The sequence below is a fragment of the Manis javanica genome, chromosome 11 (genome assembly GCF_040802235.1).
Source record: "Manis javanica isolate MJ-LG chromosome 11, MJ_LKY, whole genome shotgun sequence".
Classification (NCBI taxonomy): domain Eukaryota; kingdom Metazoa; phylum Chordata; class Mammalia; order Pholidota; family Manidae; genus Manis; species Manis javanica.
Genome location: NC_133166.1, coordinates 37,696,292 through 37,715,456, shown reverse-complemented (window position 1 = coordinate 37,715,456; position 19,165 = coordinate 37,696,292). Strand labels below are relative to the sequence as shown.

General features: G+C 52.5%; 1 protein-coding gene across 27 annotated transcripts in view; it reads left to right on the top strand.

The window, feature by feature from the left end:
• Nucleotides 1-17,908, top strand: part of USH1C (USH1 protein network component harmonin) — a 45,791-nt gene extending 27,883 nt beyond the window's left edge. For 6 of the 27 annotated variants that reach the window (XM_037026777.2, XM_037026768.2, XM_037026765.2 and 3 more), the window contains 10 exons: nucleotides 1,644-1,760; nucleotides 2,278-2,760; nucleotides 5,913-6,032; nucleotides 7,105-7,155; nucleotides 9,806-9,847; nucleotides 10,389-10,442; nucleotides 10,777-10,876; nucleotides 13,656-13,762; nucleotides 15,136-15,191; nucleotides 16,225-17,442. In XM_037026777.2, coding sequence (XP_036882672.2) covers nucleotides 1,644-1,760; nucleotides 2,278-2,760; nucleotides 5,913-6,032; nucleotides 7,105-7,155; nucleotides 9,806-9,847; nucleotides 10,389-10,442; nucleotides 10,777-10,876; nucleotides 13,656-13,762; nucleotides 15,136-15,191; nucleotides 16,225-16,270 — 1,176 coding nt within the window. In that variant the 3' untranslated portion in view covers nucleotides 16,271-17,442. The other 21 variants (XM_073216290.1, XM_073216291.1, XM_037026780.2 and 18 more) reach the window with 18 other exon arrangements.
• The last annotated feature ends 1,257 nt before the right edge of the window (nucleotides 17,909-19,165 follow it).

Here is a 19,165-nt window from a genome sequence, read left to right as displayed (position 1 = left end):
CTTAAAAGTCAGTTCTTCCTGCTGGTAAAGGCATGGGTAGCAGTGGCCTGCCTGTCCTAAACCTGAGGTCTAGTGCCCAGTGTGAAGGGTCACAGCAGGGGAGGGGCTCACCGTGGGGTGGTTGCCTGGTGTTTGAGGATTGAGTGTCCTGTTTGCTGTGCTGTGCCAGTGTCAACACTACCTTGTAACCCTTGTCATGAAAACAATGCCACATCTCAGAAAGGAAAGGATAAGAAGAAAGCCAAGTATGACAGCCTGCAGGAATTGAGAAAAAATAAGAAGGAACTAGAGTTTGAGCAAAAGCTTTACAAAGAGAAAGAGGAAATGCTGGAAAAGGAAAAGCAACTGAAGATCAACAGGCTGGCCCAGGAGGTAGGTCTGACTCCTAGGCCCACCCCTGGGACACAGTGTGCTTGTTCCCTACCGTGCTGCCAGAGAACCAGCTGGAGTTGTTCTCCCCAAATGGAGAGCAAGGATGGAGTGAGCCCTACCCCACTCCTCAGTCTGGAGAGTGAGATCATGCCCCCTGCTCTAGCTTCTGATTGAGGTGTGTTTGGGATAAGACTAGCCTCCTGGGTCTGAAGCTAGGCTCTCTGCTCAGATTGTAGGGCTTAGTTTAGCCCTCTGCACATCTGGTTAGAAGTCTGAGTCTGTCCCCTCCACCACCCGACAACCAAATTATGAGTCCATGACTAGGCCTCTCCACCCTAGGTGTGGCTATGAGACCCGTCTCCCTACTCAGGGTGTGAGTCCAAGGCTAACCCCTCTGCCTAGATTGTAGACCTGAAGTTAGCCTTCCACCCTCCTGTCATAGGTTGAAGTCAGTTTGGTCCCTTCTTACTCAGATCCTGAGTTCAAAGCTAGGTTTCCCCCACCTGCCTTGGCTTTGAGGATATGGATCTGAGGCTAACCCCTCTGTGCAGTTAGGGCATCTGAGGCTAGCCTTCACTTAATCAGGCTATGAGTCTGAGGCTGCTCCCATCAACATAGGATGTGTCTAGGGCTAGAACTGCAACCCAGGAATATATCTAAGTTTGTCCCCTTCAAGACATGCCAAAAGCAGTCCTCTAGCATGAGTAATACCTATTTCCTAGGTGAGCTGAGTGACCTTAACTCCTTAGCTGTGGGAGATATTATTGGTTCTGCTTCTCTTTAATGCTTCCATGAATCAGAATGCCAAGCTAATTAGACTGCAAAACCAGACAAGTCTTGGAAAATGCAAAGTGCATTAAGTCTGACATTAGGAACAAATTAGCTACAAAATTAAAAATAAAACCAAACTTGTACTTCTGAGGACAAGGCAGCCTAGAGGGGGGACAAAAAGAGCAAAGTTAAACTCTTGGAATATGCTGGGATTCTCCAAAAGGACCATTCTTGAAGAATCATGACCTCAGGGTTTGTGGGAACACTGGGAGCCAGCCAACCCCATGAGTGCACGAACCCTTCTCTGATTTTTCCTAAAAGTGACAGTCAACCTGACTGTTTGTCCCTCATTTCCACTCCTCTGTGGCCAGGTGGACTATGCCCGGCTCTTTTTCTAGATAGTTAATACACTCAGTAGTACTCTGGGTTGAAGTGCTTCCATGCTACTGATTTGAGTGTGCCCTTTGTCCTCTCCTTTTCGCGATGGCCTTGGGTTCCAGGTGTCCGAGACAGAGCGGGAAGACCTCGAGGAGTCAGAAAAGATTCAGTATTGGGTGGAAAGGCTCTGTCAGACGCGCCTTGAGCAGATTTCCTCTGCTGATACTGAGATTTCAGAGGTAACAGAAACTTCTTTCCACAGAGCCTCCTGCTGCCTTCATAATGGCCCACCCTGGGAACAGTGGGAAGCCTTGTGGCCACTGGCAAGCATCACCATCCAGGGCTGCCCCTACTAGGCCAATCCCCCTGGCTTTCTTGAGGGGATAGAGCTGTATTTCTGGGCTCTTCTCCAGAGTGACCATTAAGTCCCAGCTAATGTGAAATGGTCCCTGTTGGCCTGCTGGCCTGGTATAATTAGTAAGAGTGCCCCTTTCACTATCAAGTGTGTTCCAGTTTAAATAATAAATTGTATGGTCACCTTAGTTATCACCTACAGATGGCATAACTTGGGGTCCTGCTGCATTTGGACACTCTGCATTTGCCACCTGGTATGAGCTCATATGGCACAGAAGTGACACCCATGGTTCTGGTTTGAGGGTGGTGGATCTCTGGCAGCAAGAGATTAGAAGAGCATTCTGCTAGGTGTATTATGAAGTGGCACACTTCATAATACAGAACTTCTTTGCAACCCCCCAGATGACCACAGGGCCCCCGCCTCCCCCGCCATCGGTGTCTCCCCTGGCCCCACCCCTGAGACGCTTCGCAGGAGGACTACACCTCCACACCACTGACCTGGATGACATCCCCTTGGACATGTTCCACTATCCCCCCAAGACTCCCTCTGCCTTGCCTGTGATGCCCCTCCCTCCACTCTCAAGTCCACCCCCCAAGGCCCCCGCACCTCCTGTCCTCCCCTCATCGGGCCATGTGTGTGCCTCATCTTCACCCTGGGTGCCACGCACTCCACCCGCTATTCCCATCCCTCCCCGGCCATCTATCCCCACCCAAGACCTCACTCCTACCCGCCCGCTGCCCTCAGCCCTGGAAGAGGCACTGGGCAATCACCCCTTCCGCACTGGGGACACAGGCAATCCAACAGAGGACTGGGAAGCAAAAAACCACAATGGGAAGCCCACCAGCTCCCCTGTCCCTGAACGGAATTTCCCGTCCACTCCAAAGGTACTACCCCTGTGCTGCATGCTATACTGGGAGGTGGGAAGAGTGGGGAGGGCTGCTGTTTCCCACAACCCGTACTGCTCCTGTGATGGAGGCAGGAAGAAACATCACCCCACCCCATTTCCAGGAATGAGCTCCCCAACCTGCATGTTGTGGTCATCCTGCTCACTTACAGTGATTTTGAAGTGCTGTATTGCATGGGAATTGCCCATGATATGCTATCAATGTTCATTGCGTTCTCTCTGCTCTCTTGGCTAGTGTGGGCTGACAACATTCAGTATGGTACTTGTAAAGCCATGTTATGAATAGCCAAAGCTCGATGTCACAGTCATCTTTTGATATTGGCCGGAAAGCCTTGATATGGGAAATGAGTCCCCAGTTTAATAGGGGGAAAGCAGTGGAGCAGTACTGGGCACATAAAAGATGTTACAGTGCAGTATTAGGACATTACAGGGACATTTTCTATGGCACATACCAACTAAATTGGGTTGAAGTATAATACCCAGAAATTTCTGGCCAACTTCCAGCTACAGAAAAAATGAAGATGGAAAGTTCTTAGATATCCAAATTTACTATTTAAAGACTAGGATCTTTTTCCTGGATGTCAGGAAGCTGAACAATGATCTTTGTCTAAAAGACATATTTCTTATTAATTTTCCTGAAGCCAAAGACTATTTTGGAAAAGGCAATCCCCAAGGAAGGCAGGGAGCTTTGACCACATGGAGGGTAAAACAAACTCTGCTCCAGTAGCTGTGAGGCCAGGCTGGGGTCAGAACTGAAGCAGCTCGTGTCCGCCGAGGGTGGGAGCTTTAGGTGAGGGCAGGCAGTAGTACCTCATCAGTGGTTTTATTAACCTTCCCTGCATGGGTTTGAGTCCCTGCATGAAGAGCAGCCTAAGCATCTCAGAGCATTCAGGAGAGCTTGGGGGAGGGAAAGCGGGTGTAAAGAAAGCCCCAGATGCCAGCCAGGCTCAGCTTCTGAAAAGGGACTCAAAGGGACTTCCTCTGGAACTCGGATGGGGTCCTGAGCCCAGAAGCTCTGGTAGAATTCTGTCTGTTCCAGGGATGTCTTGCCCCAGAGCCCAGCCAGGAGCAGGTTGGTAAGTGGTTGAGTTAGCCTGGCACAGGCGTCATCCTTAGTGTGAGCAGCTTCTGCTAAGATGGGCTGCAGCTTTTCCTCAACAAATTGGATCCAGCAATCATACTGCCTGAGCGCAGTCTGTGGCAGGGAACGGGGGCAGTGCTGAAGGGGACACAGGAGACGGGCTTGCTTGTGCTCTCAGGGACTTCACCATCTTGAAGAAGGAGCAGCTGACCAGGCAGGATTCAGCTGTAAGATCCACCCAGGCCGGTGCGTGGGAGGGATTCATTTTAGCGGGAAGTCAAAAGCACCTCTGTGAAGGGCTTAGGAGCTGAGCCTTGAGGGATGGCGGTGCATGGAGGATGGGGGAAGGGCAGTGCAGGCGCAGGGAGCAAGAAGATGGCAAGGAGGAATCCTGGCTTCACCACTGGCTGTATGACTTTGGGCGTGAGTTATTTCATCTGCTTGCCCCTGGGGATTCTCATCGGAAATGGAAATGCTATTGGCACCTACCTGTTATGAGGATCAAACGAGTTAATATATGAACTCATTCCAAGTTAATACTTAAGAGAGTGGCAGGCATGAAAAAGGTGCTCAGTAGGCATTAGCTATTATCAGTGACAGATCAGCTGTTACTCTGATCCACAGAGCCATCCATGCTAATTGCAAACATGAGATTAGAGGTAAACCTCAAACTTTTGAGTCAGGGTCACGATTTAAAACAGTTCAGCTTTCTTGGATTCTTCCAGGAATCATGAATTTCCCACTTTTAGTTCCCAGTCAGAGCGCAGGGAATGTGAAAAGCTCCCCAACACAAGGACCCTCTGAAGAACTGGACCCTACATGTTTTAGGTGACCCCAAATGCAGGGTTGTCCCTGATCCAAAGGCCAGAGGTTGCTTTTTGGTTAGCTTCATGCTGCCTGCATCAGCACGTGGGTGCATGCACCACATCCCCTGCCTCATGTGCTCCCCGTGTGCTCCCCATGAGCTGTGATCAGTGCTGCAGAATGAAGTGTGGGTAAGCGCACATCTGCACAGTCAGCCCGGCCACCAGCACGCCTCAAGTGGTGGAGACCCACACCTGTGTCAGCTTGGCGCCTGTGCCTGCCACACCAGCACCTGCCAGAGAAAGGTTTTCAGGACCACATCTCCCCCTAGGCACTGTCCCTGTGGCCACCATACTATTGAATGATGCATTTATTCATTCAGCATATTTCATGAGCACCTACTATATGCCAGACACTATGTGAGGCACTGGAGAACCACCACATGCGTGGGGGTGGAGAGGAAGAGCTCAAGGAATGCTTCCTGAGGGCAGTGGCATCCCAGCTAAGACCTGGGCAAATGAAGCAGAAGGAAGGAAGAGCATGAGCAGAAATCTAGGCAAGAAAGCCTAGCACTTTTAGAAGCTAAAATTAGGCAGTGTGAGGAAAGTAACAAGTAAGGGATGAGGCTGCAAAGGAAGGTAGAGAAGCTATGAAGGACCCTGGGGGTTAAATAAAGGAGCTCAGCTGTCAGTGGGGACCCAAGAAGGGTTCAGACAGGGTTATGAGCCAATCTGATTAATCTTGCCCGTGATCAAGTGGGTGACAGCAAAGCAGACAGGTTGTATCTGCTCTCCTGGATGCTGCTCATTCTGGGCCTTGCCCCTGTCCTCAAGAGACTCTGTTCCACCTGCCAGGAGCAGCAGGTGCCTTGTGTGCAGTCCATGTTCTGAAACTGTGGCCAAAAGAGATAACACCGAGGGAGAAAGGAGGCTGGACGGCACTGTGGCCCCAGAGAAAGCCTTGGAAGTGCATCCTCTGGGTAACGTTGGCTGCTGGTGCCCCATAACCGGGCTCTGGCTCAGGGCCCTGATTCCCTAGAGCCACCCAGTAGTTTCTGTGCCTCAGAGCACACCGTGGCCAACAGATTTCTCATCTATTTGCTGAAGATCATAGCCCTGGGACCTCCTGCAGGGTGAACAGAACAGGCAGGATCAGTATGTGCATGGTGTGAATTTGCATGGGTGTCAAAGTGCCATGGTTGGCCTCGGTAAGCCTCACGTGGGTGTCTCTTAAACTAACCCCTGTAGACATTTTGCCCAAGCCCACAGCCTCCACGAGGCCCCGGCGTGTCCACCATCTCCAAACCTGTCATGGTCCACCAGGAGTCCAACTTCATCTACAGGCCAGCTGTGAAATCTGAGGTCCTGGTAAGCCCGTGGGCCCCCTCCAGGGCACATCTAGAGGAGCAGACAAAAGCTGTCCCCTCTTGGGTTCTGCTGTCTCTGGAGGGAGAGTGAATAGGGATACAAATTCATATCAGCTGCCATCTCATGACCTCATTGGCCAGGAGATGAATCCACAAGGCTATAAGCAGTTCCTGACATGATCAATGGAATTCCTGTTCCTCACTTGACCAAACAGCCGGCAGCTCCATCTAGAAGTAATAATAATAACAGCTCAGACCATGTGTTAGACTATGCAGTGTTTCATTTAATCCAATGAGATGGTTCCTGTTCTTAGCCCTCTTTAACACTGGGGGGCTAAGTTGGTTACCCAAGACAGAGCCAGGACTTACTACTTTCTCCAGAATCATTCAGACTCCAAAGTCCAAGCTGTTACCTACATTGCCATCTTGCCAAAACCTACAGCCATTCCAGTTGTCTGGCCTCTGCCCTGAGGTGTGGTGTGGCATGGAGCACCCTCAGATGGAGGACTGGCCAGCTCAGAGCTACTCCCTTTCCCCATTTCTCTTCTCATGCCTCACTGGAACTGGGAATGTGAGATGTGGCCCTGGGGGAGTGGAAGGGTCTGCACCCCCATCACCGACACATGAGGGGGCTGGGACTCACGTGCAAACCCCCCATCCCAGGGGCACCAGCCACTGACTGGCCTCCCACCCACAGTGGGAGGCAACATATCCAAACGTCAGGGTAGGAAACCCTATCCAAACATCAGGGCAGGACAGCTCAGATACTTACTTTGAGCTTTGGCTATTCTGTCGGCTCCCCAAAGAGCAAGGTGGGTGCTCCTGTGATAGCCTGCTCATGCATCCGCTTCACATTCTCCGGCCAATGACAAGGGTGGTGTCTGCTCGACTAGAACTAAGTAGTTGCTGCATCTGGGGGCATCCCACAGACCCCTAATATAAATCAGGCTGTCTGTTTGGGGAAGGATGTTGTCAGGGCAGCCCGAGGCTGCCAAGCCCGGGTTCTGGCACCAGGGGGCAGATGGAAGCTATTGTTAACGTCTAGCGTGGAACTGTTTTTTTTTTTCTGGCAGCCACAGGAGATGTTGAAGAGGATGGTGGTTTATCAGACAGCGTTCAGACAAGTAAAAGGATACCTGTCGTGTGTCTGTGATTCTCCCCACCACTCCCTGTCCTTCTTCCCACTCTGACTTCTCTGGAGTGCCTGTTGGCTCTGAGGTGGCCCCAAGCACATCTGCTGGAGCCCCAGGCAAGAGCTGTGTCCCAGATTCCCTGCAGCCAGGGGGCGGGAGGGTCTCCATCAGGTGGGGACTCTGGGCTTGTTACATTCAGTGCCCCAGCTCAGAATGCAGCAGGATCCCTGGGAGTATGGCTCGTCTGCTGCTATCTGTTACAGAGGAGGAGGCCCAGGGATCCTCAGATGTCAGAAAGACCAGATGAGCGCTTGCTGCAGCCCTAAGAGAGAGGAGGGGGCTGCCTGAGGTGTGTCCCTGCCCCTTCCCCTGTCTTGTCTTATCAAGGCAGTTGCAGCAAACCTACCTGAAATTGAACCAGCACAGGGAGGAAGTGGTGGCCCCATCCTCCAGGGACACTCATGTGCGAGGGACATGGCAATCTTTGGTGGTCCATGAGTAGTATCATGCAGGCAGCCACTGACCCTCCCACCTCCCAGGGCTTACATCCACAGGGCCAGCCACTGGACTGGCTGTTTCCCTGCCTATGAAAGAGACCCCACGATGGAGATCTTAGAACCAGCCTCCTCACCAATAATACCACCCGACCACAGGCTGACTTGACTACAGACAGGGGGCAAAGATGGAGTTTCAGCTTAACAGTGAGACATGGGGCTCTGCAAAGAAGGCTGCTCCCAGCCCCGACTGCACAGTGACAGGCGACAGCTATCACTTAGAAGGCATGTTGTGTCAAGCACTGGTTCTAAATATTTTATGTATATTAACTCATTTAATTTTACAACCCTTGGGTAAGTGCTATTATCAACCCCATTTTGTTAGTGAGAAACTGAAACAGAGTGATGAGGAAACATGCCTCCCACGGCACAGCTAGTGTCAGGCCATGGATTTGAATCCAGGAGATCAGCCTCCATAATCGGGCTCCTAAATGCTCTGCCATCAGCCTCTCAAAGCACTGCAAATGACATAGACATTTAAGGGCCTTGCTGTTAGGGACACAGACAGCCCTCAAAGGGAGAGGGCTGAAAGGGGAGGGGTCCAAGGGCCCAGGAGTCAGGTCCTCACTTCACTGCCCTCTGATTGGGTGACTTTGGTCATGAATGTCACCTCTCTGAGCCTCAGTTTCTACATCTGTTGGATGAAAGGTTGAGCTCTCTCTTCAAGGGCTGACCAGCTGTAATGACTTATAGGTTGCTGATCTAAATTCACACAAGACACAAGTACTTGCCATGTGGCCTGTTTCTGAGAGCACATTCTCAGGGGAAAAGAGAGAAGGAGGCCCTTGGTAAGCACTGTCCAGTTTTTCAGAAGGAACAGGCAGGGGCAGGCAAGGCCCTCTCACTGAAAGAGAACTGACTCCATATCCTGCCTAAGACCCCTCTTGCCCCGGATTTGCTGCATCCCTTACTCTGTCTGCTGCTCTGACACCCACAGACTGGCTTAGAGGTGGCCTCAGAGCTGGGCCTGGCTTGAGACTCCCAGGCTCTTTGGAATTGAGCCCGGGCGATGATGACTAGTGAGGAGGGATGGCCAGCAGAGGCCCAGGGATCCATATGCTGCTATTTGGCCCTCATCTTGTGCCCAGAGCACTGTCGCTGCATGCTGGTCACAGATGGGGCTATGGCCTCCCCACGACACTGGCCACAGGCCCAGGGAACTTGGTGACACTTGATGTGGCCTAGGGAACTGTGGGCTGGGGGTGTGCTCTACACCAGTCAAGCAAGGCCTGAGTGGGTCCCTGCCACAGGGCCTCTCCTCTGCTCTCACCTTCCCCGGGGACTAACTGAGGCTTTGTTGCTCTTGGGCTTGGTGTGCCTGGCCCCTGTCTGCGGAGCCTTGGCCCACTGTCTGTGTAACCCCGGGGAAGGTGGTGTGCTCCAGCTCTGCTCCCTTCCTTCTCACAGCCTTGTTTCTACATCTTGGGGATGTTACTCCCACAGCTCTCACCAAGCCAGGTCCTCTGAGCTGTGTGTGCTCCCTCCTCCTCCCCGGCTAATGTTCTGGGGAACCTCTTGCCCCCTAGATAAGCATTGCATTAAGAATAGTGCCAGGCCCTGGGCAAGCGCAGATACCCCACCTTTCCTACTGTCCCTTCCCCCCATCATCCTGTGGCTTATTTCCCCAGAGAGAGCAGTTTCCTGAGCAGTGCTGGTCCTTCTGTGGGGTCAGAGCACTGGGTACAGAAAATCTGGGCTTCATCCCCATAGCCTGGCCCTGGCCTCACATGGGCACTTAGAACTCAGGTGGGGCCTCAAAGACCTGAGGCTATGGGCAGATAAGATCTGCAAGGCTGGCACTGATGGCCTGGCGTCAGTGTGTGCCCCACCAGCCACACACGCCTGCAGGCCTGGCACAGGGCAGGGTCAGGACCATTCAGAGGCACCCACAGCTTCCCGCCGCTCCCTTGACAGCGGAGCTCTGGCTGCTGGAACGGTGGGCCTCCTGGCCGCATCCCCTCTCTGGGCCACAGCTGGCTCCCTGCTCTCCCCTGTTCACACAGTCTTCCTTTGCCCTCTGCTTGTTCCCTGCAGTGACCCTCAGTGGCCTCTGCTGGGTGGCCCTAACACTCCCCCTTTGCTTCCAGGATTTTCGGAAATATGAGGAAGGCTTTGACCCCTACTCCATGGTGAGAGACAACTCCCCTCCCCCAGGACAATCCCAATCCCAGGAATAGAGGGCGGGGGTTACAGTGTATTTGGTGGCAGTGCATTCTGGGCCCTGGGAGTCCTGGGGAGGAGGTGGAGCACATGAGGAGCCCAGGGAGGCCCTGACTGCTCTTCTGTGTGAAGGCTCCTCTCAAACAGCATTCCAGTGTGTGTGTGTGTGTGTGTGTGTGTGTGTGTGTGTGTGTGTGTGTGTGTTGTCATAGTTAAACTTGCTGAGAACTATGTACCAGGCACTGTGCTGTGTGTTTATAAAACATGGTCTTGCCCAGTCTTCAAAATATTCCTGGGAAGCAGGATCTGGGATTTGTGTGGCCACCTCTGCGTGTGTGTGTCCATGTGGTCCCCATGGGGCCCAGGACCCCCAATTGAAGACTGATGGGGATAGAACTGGAAAAGTTCCCCTTGTCCATGTGCTCCAGTGTCCCACAGGTGCCTGGCTCCCCTTCCATCCTTGCCCCCCATCCTCAGCAGCTCAAACTCCCCACTGTCTTTTCCCTCCAGTTCACCCCAGAACAGATCATAGGGAAGGATGTCCGGCTCCTGCGCATTAAGAAGGTACCTGGGCAGGTGAAGGCTGGGTGGGCGGCTACCCTTTGACCCTGTCCCCTCCCATCTCCGTATCCTGCTTCTACTCTCAAGGTGACTCCTGGACAACCCCTCAGATCCCCACTCTCCTCTTCTCTCCCCCTGACGATGCCCCCTCCTGTGGTGGGACTGCACGCCCAGGCCTTGCTTAGTGTCCGTGTCTCCTTTTCTCCCTGACGGCACTGCCATTAACCCCATGGCTTCTGCTGCCCTCTCTGCAGCCCATCAAGACATTCCTGGGTGCCTAGGTACCCATGGGATGCTGTCTCCTCGGCTCCCTAAAGACGTTTTTTTCTCTAACCAGGAGGGGTCTTTAGATCTGGCCCTGGAAGGTGGTGTGGACTCCCCTGTTGGGAAGGTGGTTGTCTCAGCCGTTTATGAGCGGGGAGCCGCTGAGCGGCATGGTGAGTAGGGATCAGCCATGACCCAGTTTGGTGAGGGTACAGTAATTATACAGGGCCCTCCAGGAAAGCAGACAGCTGCCCACCTAGAGTGGGCTGGAAGTTGCTCAGGAATCCCCCTTCCCCTCAACCTGGGTCCATCCATCCAATCCCACGTATTGCCCTTGAGCATACAATGGTGCCTGGATGGTAGGCACACAGCCAACAAGATTCCACCCTGCCCGGAGGGGCTCCCCACCCAGTGGTGAAAACACGCCAAGCACATTGCCGGGTACTGACTAAAACGGTGCCATCTGCTAAGGGCTGGGAGAACTGAGTGGGTGAGGGAGCTGCGGGAACCCTCAGGGGCCCTAACCCACCAAGGGGAAGGGGGCTGCTGGGAAGGCTCCCGACACTGGCGATGCCTGAACTGAGCCTTAAACGGTAAGCTGATGTCAGCCGTGTGAACGTGGGAAAGAGCTTTCCAGGAGGAGGGGACAGCACATGTAAAGGTGGGAGAGAAACCATCAAAATCTTACCTGTCCTTTTAAAAATGATGAGAGCCAGGGTCTGTCAGGAGCTAACCATGTGCCAGATGCTGTTCTGAGTACCTGCACATACCCTGTGTCTAAGAAGTCCAAGTGTATTCACTGGTTTAATTCTTACAACAACCCCCAGAGTAGATGCTGTTATCGTTCTCATTTTATAGCTTGGGAAACTGAGGCATGAAAAGGCTAAATACTTGTTCAAGGACCCACAGCCAGTAAGCAGAGGAGGCAGGATTTGAACTCAAGAAGTTTTGCTTTCTAGCTCAGCAGGAGTGCCGCCTCTGCCTGGGGCCTTCCACAGCCCTGCCCTCTCCCAGAGGGGCAGGGTGCCCTCTCCCGCCCTGTGTCTCCCTTGGGGCCTGATCTTCTGCTTTGCTTTGATCCTCTTGCCAAGGAAAACACACTCTGCTGGTGAAGGAAGACTCCAAGGGCCCCAGGCACAGACATCAACCCACTCGTCTGTCAGACAGTGTCTAGAACTCTATTAGTGACTTCCTCTTCCAAGACCAGGAGCCCTTTCAGGACTCCCAAGTGTTTTGTGAAGGAATAGGTATCCTTGAAAGAGGAGCCTCAGGCCAGAGCAGGGAATCCCAGGATCAGATCCCTTCTGGGAAGTGCTGGGATGGAGGCAGGCTCTCCCACAAGCCCAGAGGGATAGAATGGAGGGTGGATAACAGCCTGAGGCAGGAGATGGAGTGATGGGAAGTCACCTAATTGCTGGCAGCCACTGCTGCTGTGGGTTACTAAGGCCAGTCCAGCTCTGCAGCCCATGGCTCTGGCGACCTCGGCCCCTCACAGCTGTACTCTAAACTTTCTTTTCGGCTAAAGGAGGCTCGGCTAGGCAGCTGCCATGGCCCATAGCTGCCTGCCGAGCCCATATCCTCCTCCTCTGTCCTGTTTCTGTACCAGTCAAGGGCAGGGGCAGTGCTGTCTACCATGTCTAACAGGGAAAGGCCAGGGTGGATGGCTTACTTTTCCTGGCCCCCCACCTTATGAAGCCCCAGCCCAACCATGTCTTAATGCTCCTGAGGCTCCACCTTGGGTTGGCATAAAAGGAAAAGGTGAATATCACCTCTCCCCCAGGCCCACTGTCCAGGGGCAACAGTTTGGGCCCACACTGCTTTGGGTATACAGGCAGCAGGTGGTAGTTTCTCCAGGAGCATGTGTGTTCTAAGCCATCACAGTACCATCTTTATTAACACACACCGTGTCTCTGTGGCCCTTATGCCCGCAAGCCTTCTGGGTATCTATTTCAGTGTAACTTGGAGAATGTTCTCTGGACACCAGGACTGGGAAAAATTCCTCAAAAAAAAGGTTCTGAAGTTGAAGATGTGTGGGAAACCACACACAATCTACTTCTTGGAGAGCCACTTCTTGGAGAGCCACAATGCCTATTAGCATATTCAAGGCTCTGAGAAGTCCTCCAGTGAGTAATTGTGTTTAGCTTATAAATCAGTTTTTCCTAAACTTATTAGATCACAGGTCATCTTATCCAGGAACACCTTTAACATCATTTATTCAAGAAATACCTATTGAGTTTCTGTTTTACGCTAGGTATTATGTTAAGTGCTGGAGATATAGCAGTGAACCAAAAAGACAGTCCCTGCCCTCAGGAAGCTGACAGTCTGGTGGGAGAGACCATCGGTCAACCAGACATATAGGATTAAAATTGTGAAAAATGGTAGGCAGGAAAAGCCCAGGATGCTCTGAGAGAACAGGGAAGATCCACTTGGGACTGAGTGTGGGTTAGAGAAGCCCTCTCTGAGGAAAAGACATCACCAGACCTAGGAGAAGAGAAGATGGGGTGGGATGGGGGGGTGGAAATTGTTCCAGATGGAACAGCATGTGAAGGCTCTGAGGCAGGAAAGAACTCAGCCTGCCCAGGGACCTGAAACAGACAGCCAGGGCTGGAGCACAGAGAGGGATGGCTCACAGAACTAGCTTATGTTTCTAAGAACCTCACGGCAAGTGCAGGTTCGCCTCCCTCTGTAATAGAGCAGCTGTACCAAGCTGGGGTGGCAATGCTCCTCACCAGTGTCCCGATTCTCCTGAGCTGGAGTGAGGGTGTGTGGACAGGGTAGGAACCTTCAAGTCACCTGGTGGATTATTTCCCTGTGGACTTTCTGAGCCCATGTGAGCTTTCAGAATCCAGGAGTCAGGCTCCTTCTGTGGCTCCACCGTGACTCCCCTTTGCCAAGCCCAGGGCCAGGCATGTGTCTCATACCAGTTGACCAACCAGCCTTGTCTTCCTGCAGGTGGCATCGTGAAAGGAGATGAGGTCATGGCAATCAATGGCAAGATTGTGACGGACTACACCCTGGCTGAGGCTGAGGCCACCCTGCAGAAGGCCTGGAGTCAGGGGGTAAGAAAACACCACCTCCCTGCCTCCTTCCCTCACCTGCCTACCTCAAACCCTGGCCTCTGTAGCCAGGCCTTGTCATTGGGGTGCCCCAGGGTGGGCATCCAGGGTCCAGGCAACTCCTGGGTGACACTCACATACCCCATTCAGCCAGTTATTACAATCTGACAAGATGGGATTCAGAAAAATAAATCTTAGTTCTTGACCCTGAAGCCGAAAAGCAAGTGGCACAAATGCAGACTCCAGAAGACTAAGTGTGACAATCTACCTAAGAAAAAGACTGGAGGTCTTCTATATGTGCACACTGAACAGGAATCAAGAATGCTTGGGGCTACTAGAAAGCATTAACAAAAGTAGAGGCCCCAGAGTGGAGTCGGGGCTGGCGATAGTCCACATTGTGTTCATTAGATATCCACCCAGGACGTCATGGCCACCACACAAGAGGTCTCCCAGGCTGTACACTGCACAATCTGAGGTGGTGCCCTCCTATAGACTCTAGTGTGAATGGTGCCTGTTCATGTTGTGCAATGCACAACCTGTGCAACTTGTATGCAAGCAGCCAAGCCTGAGGTATTAAGTTCAGTGCCGAGGAAGCTGACCGGATGGGCCTGGTACCCACATGAAGGGATATGGAGAAGAGAAGACACACGGGTAACATGATGACTGTCTTTGATTATCTAAAGGGTTGCATTAGTTAAAGGGAGCAGATGTATTCTCTGTGACTCTTGAGGTCAGAACTGGAGTGGATGGAGGGAGGTCCTGGGGAGATTTCAGTTCCATATTAAGATCTAGCACATGGTAGAAGGGCCCAGTGATACTTCACATACTTTCCTTTGGCTACACCCAAGCCGAGAATGGGTAATGATGACTCAGCCAAGGATGGCAGTGATGCCATTTAGGGGATTCAAGTGCTAGGGTCAGAAATCTAGACTTGAAGCTTTCCAATTGGCTGTACATCAGAATGACCTAGGGAGATTGTTAAAAATACTGCTTTCCAGGGCCTACCCTGGATTTCCAGGGACAAGTCCATGAGTCTAGAGTTTTAAGAAATGCACCAAGTGATCTGAAGCTGCTGCCTGGCCCTTGTCCACAGATCAGCATTTAGGAACTTAGTGTCATTCAAGGGCCTGGAAACCCTGGCGTCTATGGTTCTGAAGCCTCAGAAACTAGAAGCTTCCCCAGACCATGGGACTGCACAGGAGGCCCATCCCCACCAGGAGGACCTCCAGTCCCACCTGGGCCCACCTCCCCAGAGGAAGAAGACCCCAGCCAGCTGACCCTGGGTCACAGTACCCAGGCATGGGAATAGAGTGTCAGGGGCAGACATGCTGTCAACCCCTGAGCATGCTCCAGAGTCACACGGCATTTTCCCACAGGACTGGATTGACCTTGTTGTTGCTGTCTGTCCACCCAAGGAGTACGACGATGAGCTGTGAGTGTGTGCAGGCACCGGGCCCACTGCCTCTTTTCCCGCCTCCTCCAGAACCTTAGGCACCTTCTCCCAGTCCACCCCAGCCTTCTTCCAGCCCGAGGGTTGGCCCAAGCATGCAGCTTCTAATAGTAATCCATCCTGGAAAGTTCCCAGGCTAGAGAAACCTAGAACTAAGTCACTGTCCTCTAGTATTATCAGAGCTGCCTTATGAAAACCTGAGACCCAGAGATGGTCAAGGTCTCAGATCAAACAAATGATGTAGTTGAGACAAGACTCAGGATTTCTGATTCCTTACTTGGAACTTCATCCCCTGTACCATAATTAGCTAGTTTAAAGATTTCTGTCTTTTACTGTTGGGAAGTCCTTCCTCATAGGTAACTCATTCCCTCTTGCTTCATCTCTAAGTGGTCAGGCCCACAGGCTTTGGCCCTACTCTGCAGGATCTCCAGGGAGCCTTGGCCCAGTCTTACTCTTGCTCCGCAATTCCCTATGTGTCTGTCTCTTTCTGTATCTGTTTCATTCCTGTCTCTGTATCTGTGTGGGTCTCATCTCAATGTCTCTGTCTCTATATCTCTCTGTCTCTCTCCTGCATCCTTCCTGTCAGTCTCTCTCTTCCGTCTATCCCTTTTCCTTTCACCTCTCTTCCTGTCTCCCTTATGCTCTCCTTTTCTTGCCTTTCTCCATCCCTGACCGGAGTCCCTCCTTCTCCATCTGTCACTCTGTATCCATTTCTCTCTCTCTGCCGCTGCCTTCGTCTGGCTTCCATCCTCATCACCTCCCAATCCCCCACCCCACCGCCCAAACACTTATTCCTCAGCCCCCTGCTTACCTGTCATGGCTACACTTGCTCCTCTGCCCAGGGGGTCCCGAGTTCTATGTACATCTTGGAGAAATCAAAGTGTTGTAGCAACTAATTCTAGGAACCCTGGGCCTAGGCAAGACCCGAGGCAGGAGCCGAGTGAAGGTCTGGTGGAGCTCTGCCTGGGAATAACAGAGCCTGTTTTGTGTTTCCTGCTCTGCTCTGCGTCTGTAGCTCTTCTCTTCCCTCCTCTGCAGCCGACAGCTCCCAGCCAGACTGAAAGCTCCTTGAAGACGGTGCTCCCGTGCATAGACACGGGTTCCTCCTGCAGCTGGAGCCTAGCAGCCCCCATGATGAATAGGCAGGCGGGCTGCAGGGCCCCGATTGTCCATGCTGCGTGTAGTGGCCGTCTGTTGCCCAAGCTGGCAGGTTCTTTGGACTGGTATCTGGAAGGGTGTGTAAGGCGCCATCACTGCTATTGGCCACACTGGAATTCTGTTGGACTCAAAGGCCCTCCTGCTCAGAGAAGCCAAGCAGAGACTGTAGCATGCCTGGGACATGAGCATCCTGACTCATCACAGCCCTTGGGACCTGCCACGGGTCCCACACAGCACCCAAATGAGCAGGATGGACAGTGAGCGCCATTCTCGGCTGGGCACAGACAGTGCCTTGAATCAGGCATGATGGGCTGGGTGAGCCCAAAGGAAACACAGCCCAGCTTTTCCCCCAGAGATGTCCTCAGAAATGTATGCCTCCCTTCCCTGGAAATGCCACCCTCTAGGAGCTCCTGCTCCACTAGGCCTCCACAATTAAGCCAGGACAATTAAGAGGCAATTAAGTCTTGTCCAAAGAACCAGGGTTGGCCTATCAGGGTTGTTCATGCCTTGTGTGACCTACTGTGGCCTGAGCCCTGCTTGAACCAAACGGTCCTCTGTGCCTTCCCTCTCCCTTGGCTCCAGACTGTATCTGTGGGACACTGTGGAACCCAACTTTGGGATATGTTTCCCACCCTGTTCATGGAGAGAGTTGGCAGGCAGCCATGAAACTGGTGTTTGGCATGGCCTAAAGCCCACAGCTGGCAGTATCTGGGGCAGACCCAAGCCTGGACTTGTTGACTTTTCTGTTATAAGTTTCTCAAAACACTAGGGCCTCATGCTCCCAAGACAGTTGGCCTGCTATGCCCTGGCCTCTGGGATGGCTTCAGTGGCCCTATGTTTTCTGTAACTTATCTCTTTGCAAGGGACCCCAGGCCCTCTGGCCCCCTTCTGCCTCATCCCAGGTATCCCCTTACTTTCTCCCTGGCCCCCTGCGTGCTGTGTCTGTGGCTGGTGTGTAGCTGCTGTGAGCCTGCAGGACCCTGTGCTGCCTGGGCGGGTGCTCCTGTTGTCAGGCCTGGCCCCAGGCTAAGTGTGCAGCTGCGAGGCTGGCACCACCTGGTCTGCTTCCTCTTCCCCACAGGACCTTCTTCTGAAGTCCAGAAGGAGAAACCAAATTCACCCCTGGAAGCCAGTGAGCTCTGGACCCACCCTCCTAAGCAGAGAGCCTGGAACCAGCCTTGAGAGATGCCAGCCTGCCTGCATCTTGGAAACCTGCAGCTGGCATCAGGGATGCACGCTCCCACTGGCCCTGAAGTAGGCCTGCATAAGGGCCACTCTGCAGGACCACATGGAGGGAGAGAGTAGCCAGCCATTCTGAAGAAGGCCCCTGCAATCCAGACTCTTGTTTCTTTCTTCTGGTTCTGTGAATTTGGTTGCTCCCAGGCCTGGGAGACTCCTCCCTTGAACTCTGATAGGACCTGACTCCTGGGTCTATCTCTCTATTCTCTCCTCTCCCTCCTGCTGTAATTACTGCTAAGGTCACTACCACACACCTTATTCTGAACTCTTTAATAAAATAAACACATTTCTTTTCCAGCTTATGGGAGTGAGTATGGATTTAGGCAGCACATCCAAGACTGTCAAATAAAAACCCATAAGATTTTGGCCCTTTTTCAGTGAAAAACAGAACCAGTCTGAAATGAAGGACATGATCGAGTGGCTCAGAGCAGGGGGCTGGGACAGCAGAAAATGGGCTGGACTGGGCTTCAGTGTCTTCCAGCAGAAAGATGGCAGTAAAGGAAGCCGTGTGGCAGAGACTTTGCTAGATTCCAGAAAGCACAGCTGAAGGCAGAAGCCCCGGAGGGTTACCTCAAAGCATGGGTTGCCTCAGCTTCTCACATAAACAACATGGCCACAACTGCTGCTCTTGAGGTCACCAAGCCACAAGGTGCAGGAGCTCCACTCCATCTGTAAAATTACATCCAGAGGAACCTCAAGGAAAGAGGAAAAGGCTTGAAGCAGGAGGGTGTGACTCTAAGAGGCTGGCAGGGGTGAGCTGAGGCCCTCCTAGTCGCAGGGCCCAGGGATGCTCTCAGGCTAGCTCCAGGAAGAGACAGCTTGTGTCAGCATAGGCATCTCATGAAAACCTGTGATGAGGAGGCAGGGTCCCTGGGCCTCCTGAGAAGTGGAAGTGGGAGGGGGTTCTTACTTAAGGTGTCCCAGAGAAGCAGCTCTCTCCATTTAAGCCTCCTGTCTCTTCTGCATCATCGGAGGTCAGCCTGAACATGACCTTCCTAACCTTCTGCCTAACTCTCGGTGACCTTTCAGCGGTAGCTCCGACGCCACCGCCTGGCTCAGTCTCCTTTTCCCAACTCCAAATTCCTGAGGCAGAATCTGATTGGGCCAATTCCCCTGAGTGTGCGGCCCTGGGGCCAGGAGCAAATCACAGGTCCAATCATCTGTGGCTGGGTAAGTAGGGTCATTTCCCACCCACAAGGGCAAAAAGTCATGATCAGTGGGGGTGCAGAGAGAGAAAGAGAGAAGCTGGCCTTCTGATCTCAGAGACAAAGTAAAATGACCTTATAACATCTGGCTATTCAGTGATGGTTACCTACTCTTGTGACCTACAAGTACTGCTGCTGAGGCCTTCAGCTTGTCAAATAAAGCCTGGAATCTTCAGCCTAGAATCTCACCATTTGAAATTCATCTTCAGCTATTCTTAGTTATTGGCACCTCAGAGTAAATGAGTTTATCAGTACTTATCAAGACTTGGTGAGTGAGACAATAAAGAGGGCTTTGACCCCCCAGTTGGAGAAGGGCAGAGGTGTGCCACCAGGCAGGGCAGGAAGAGGGAATGA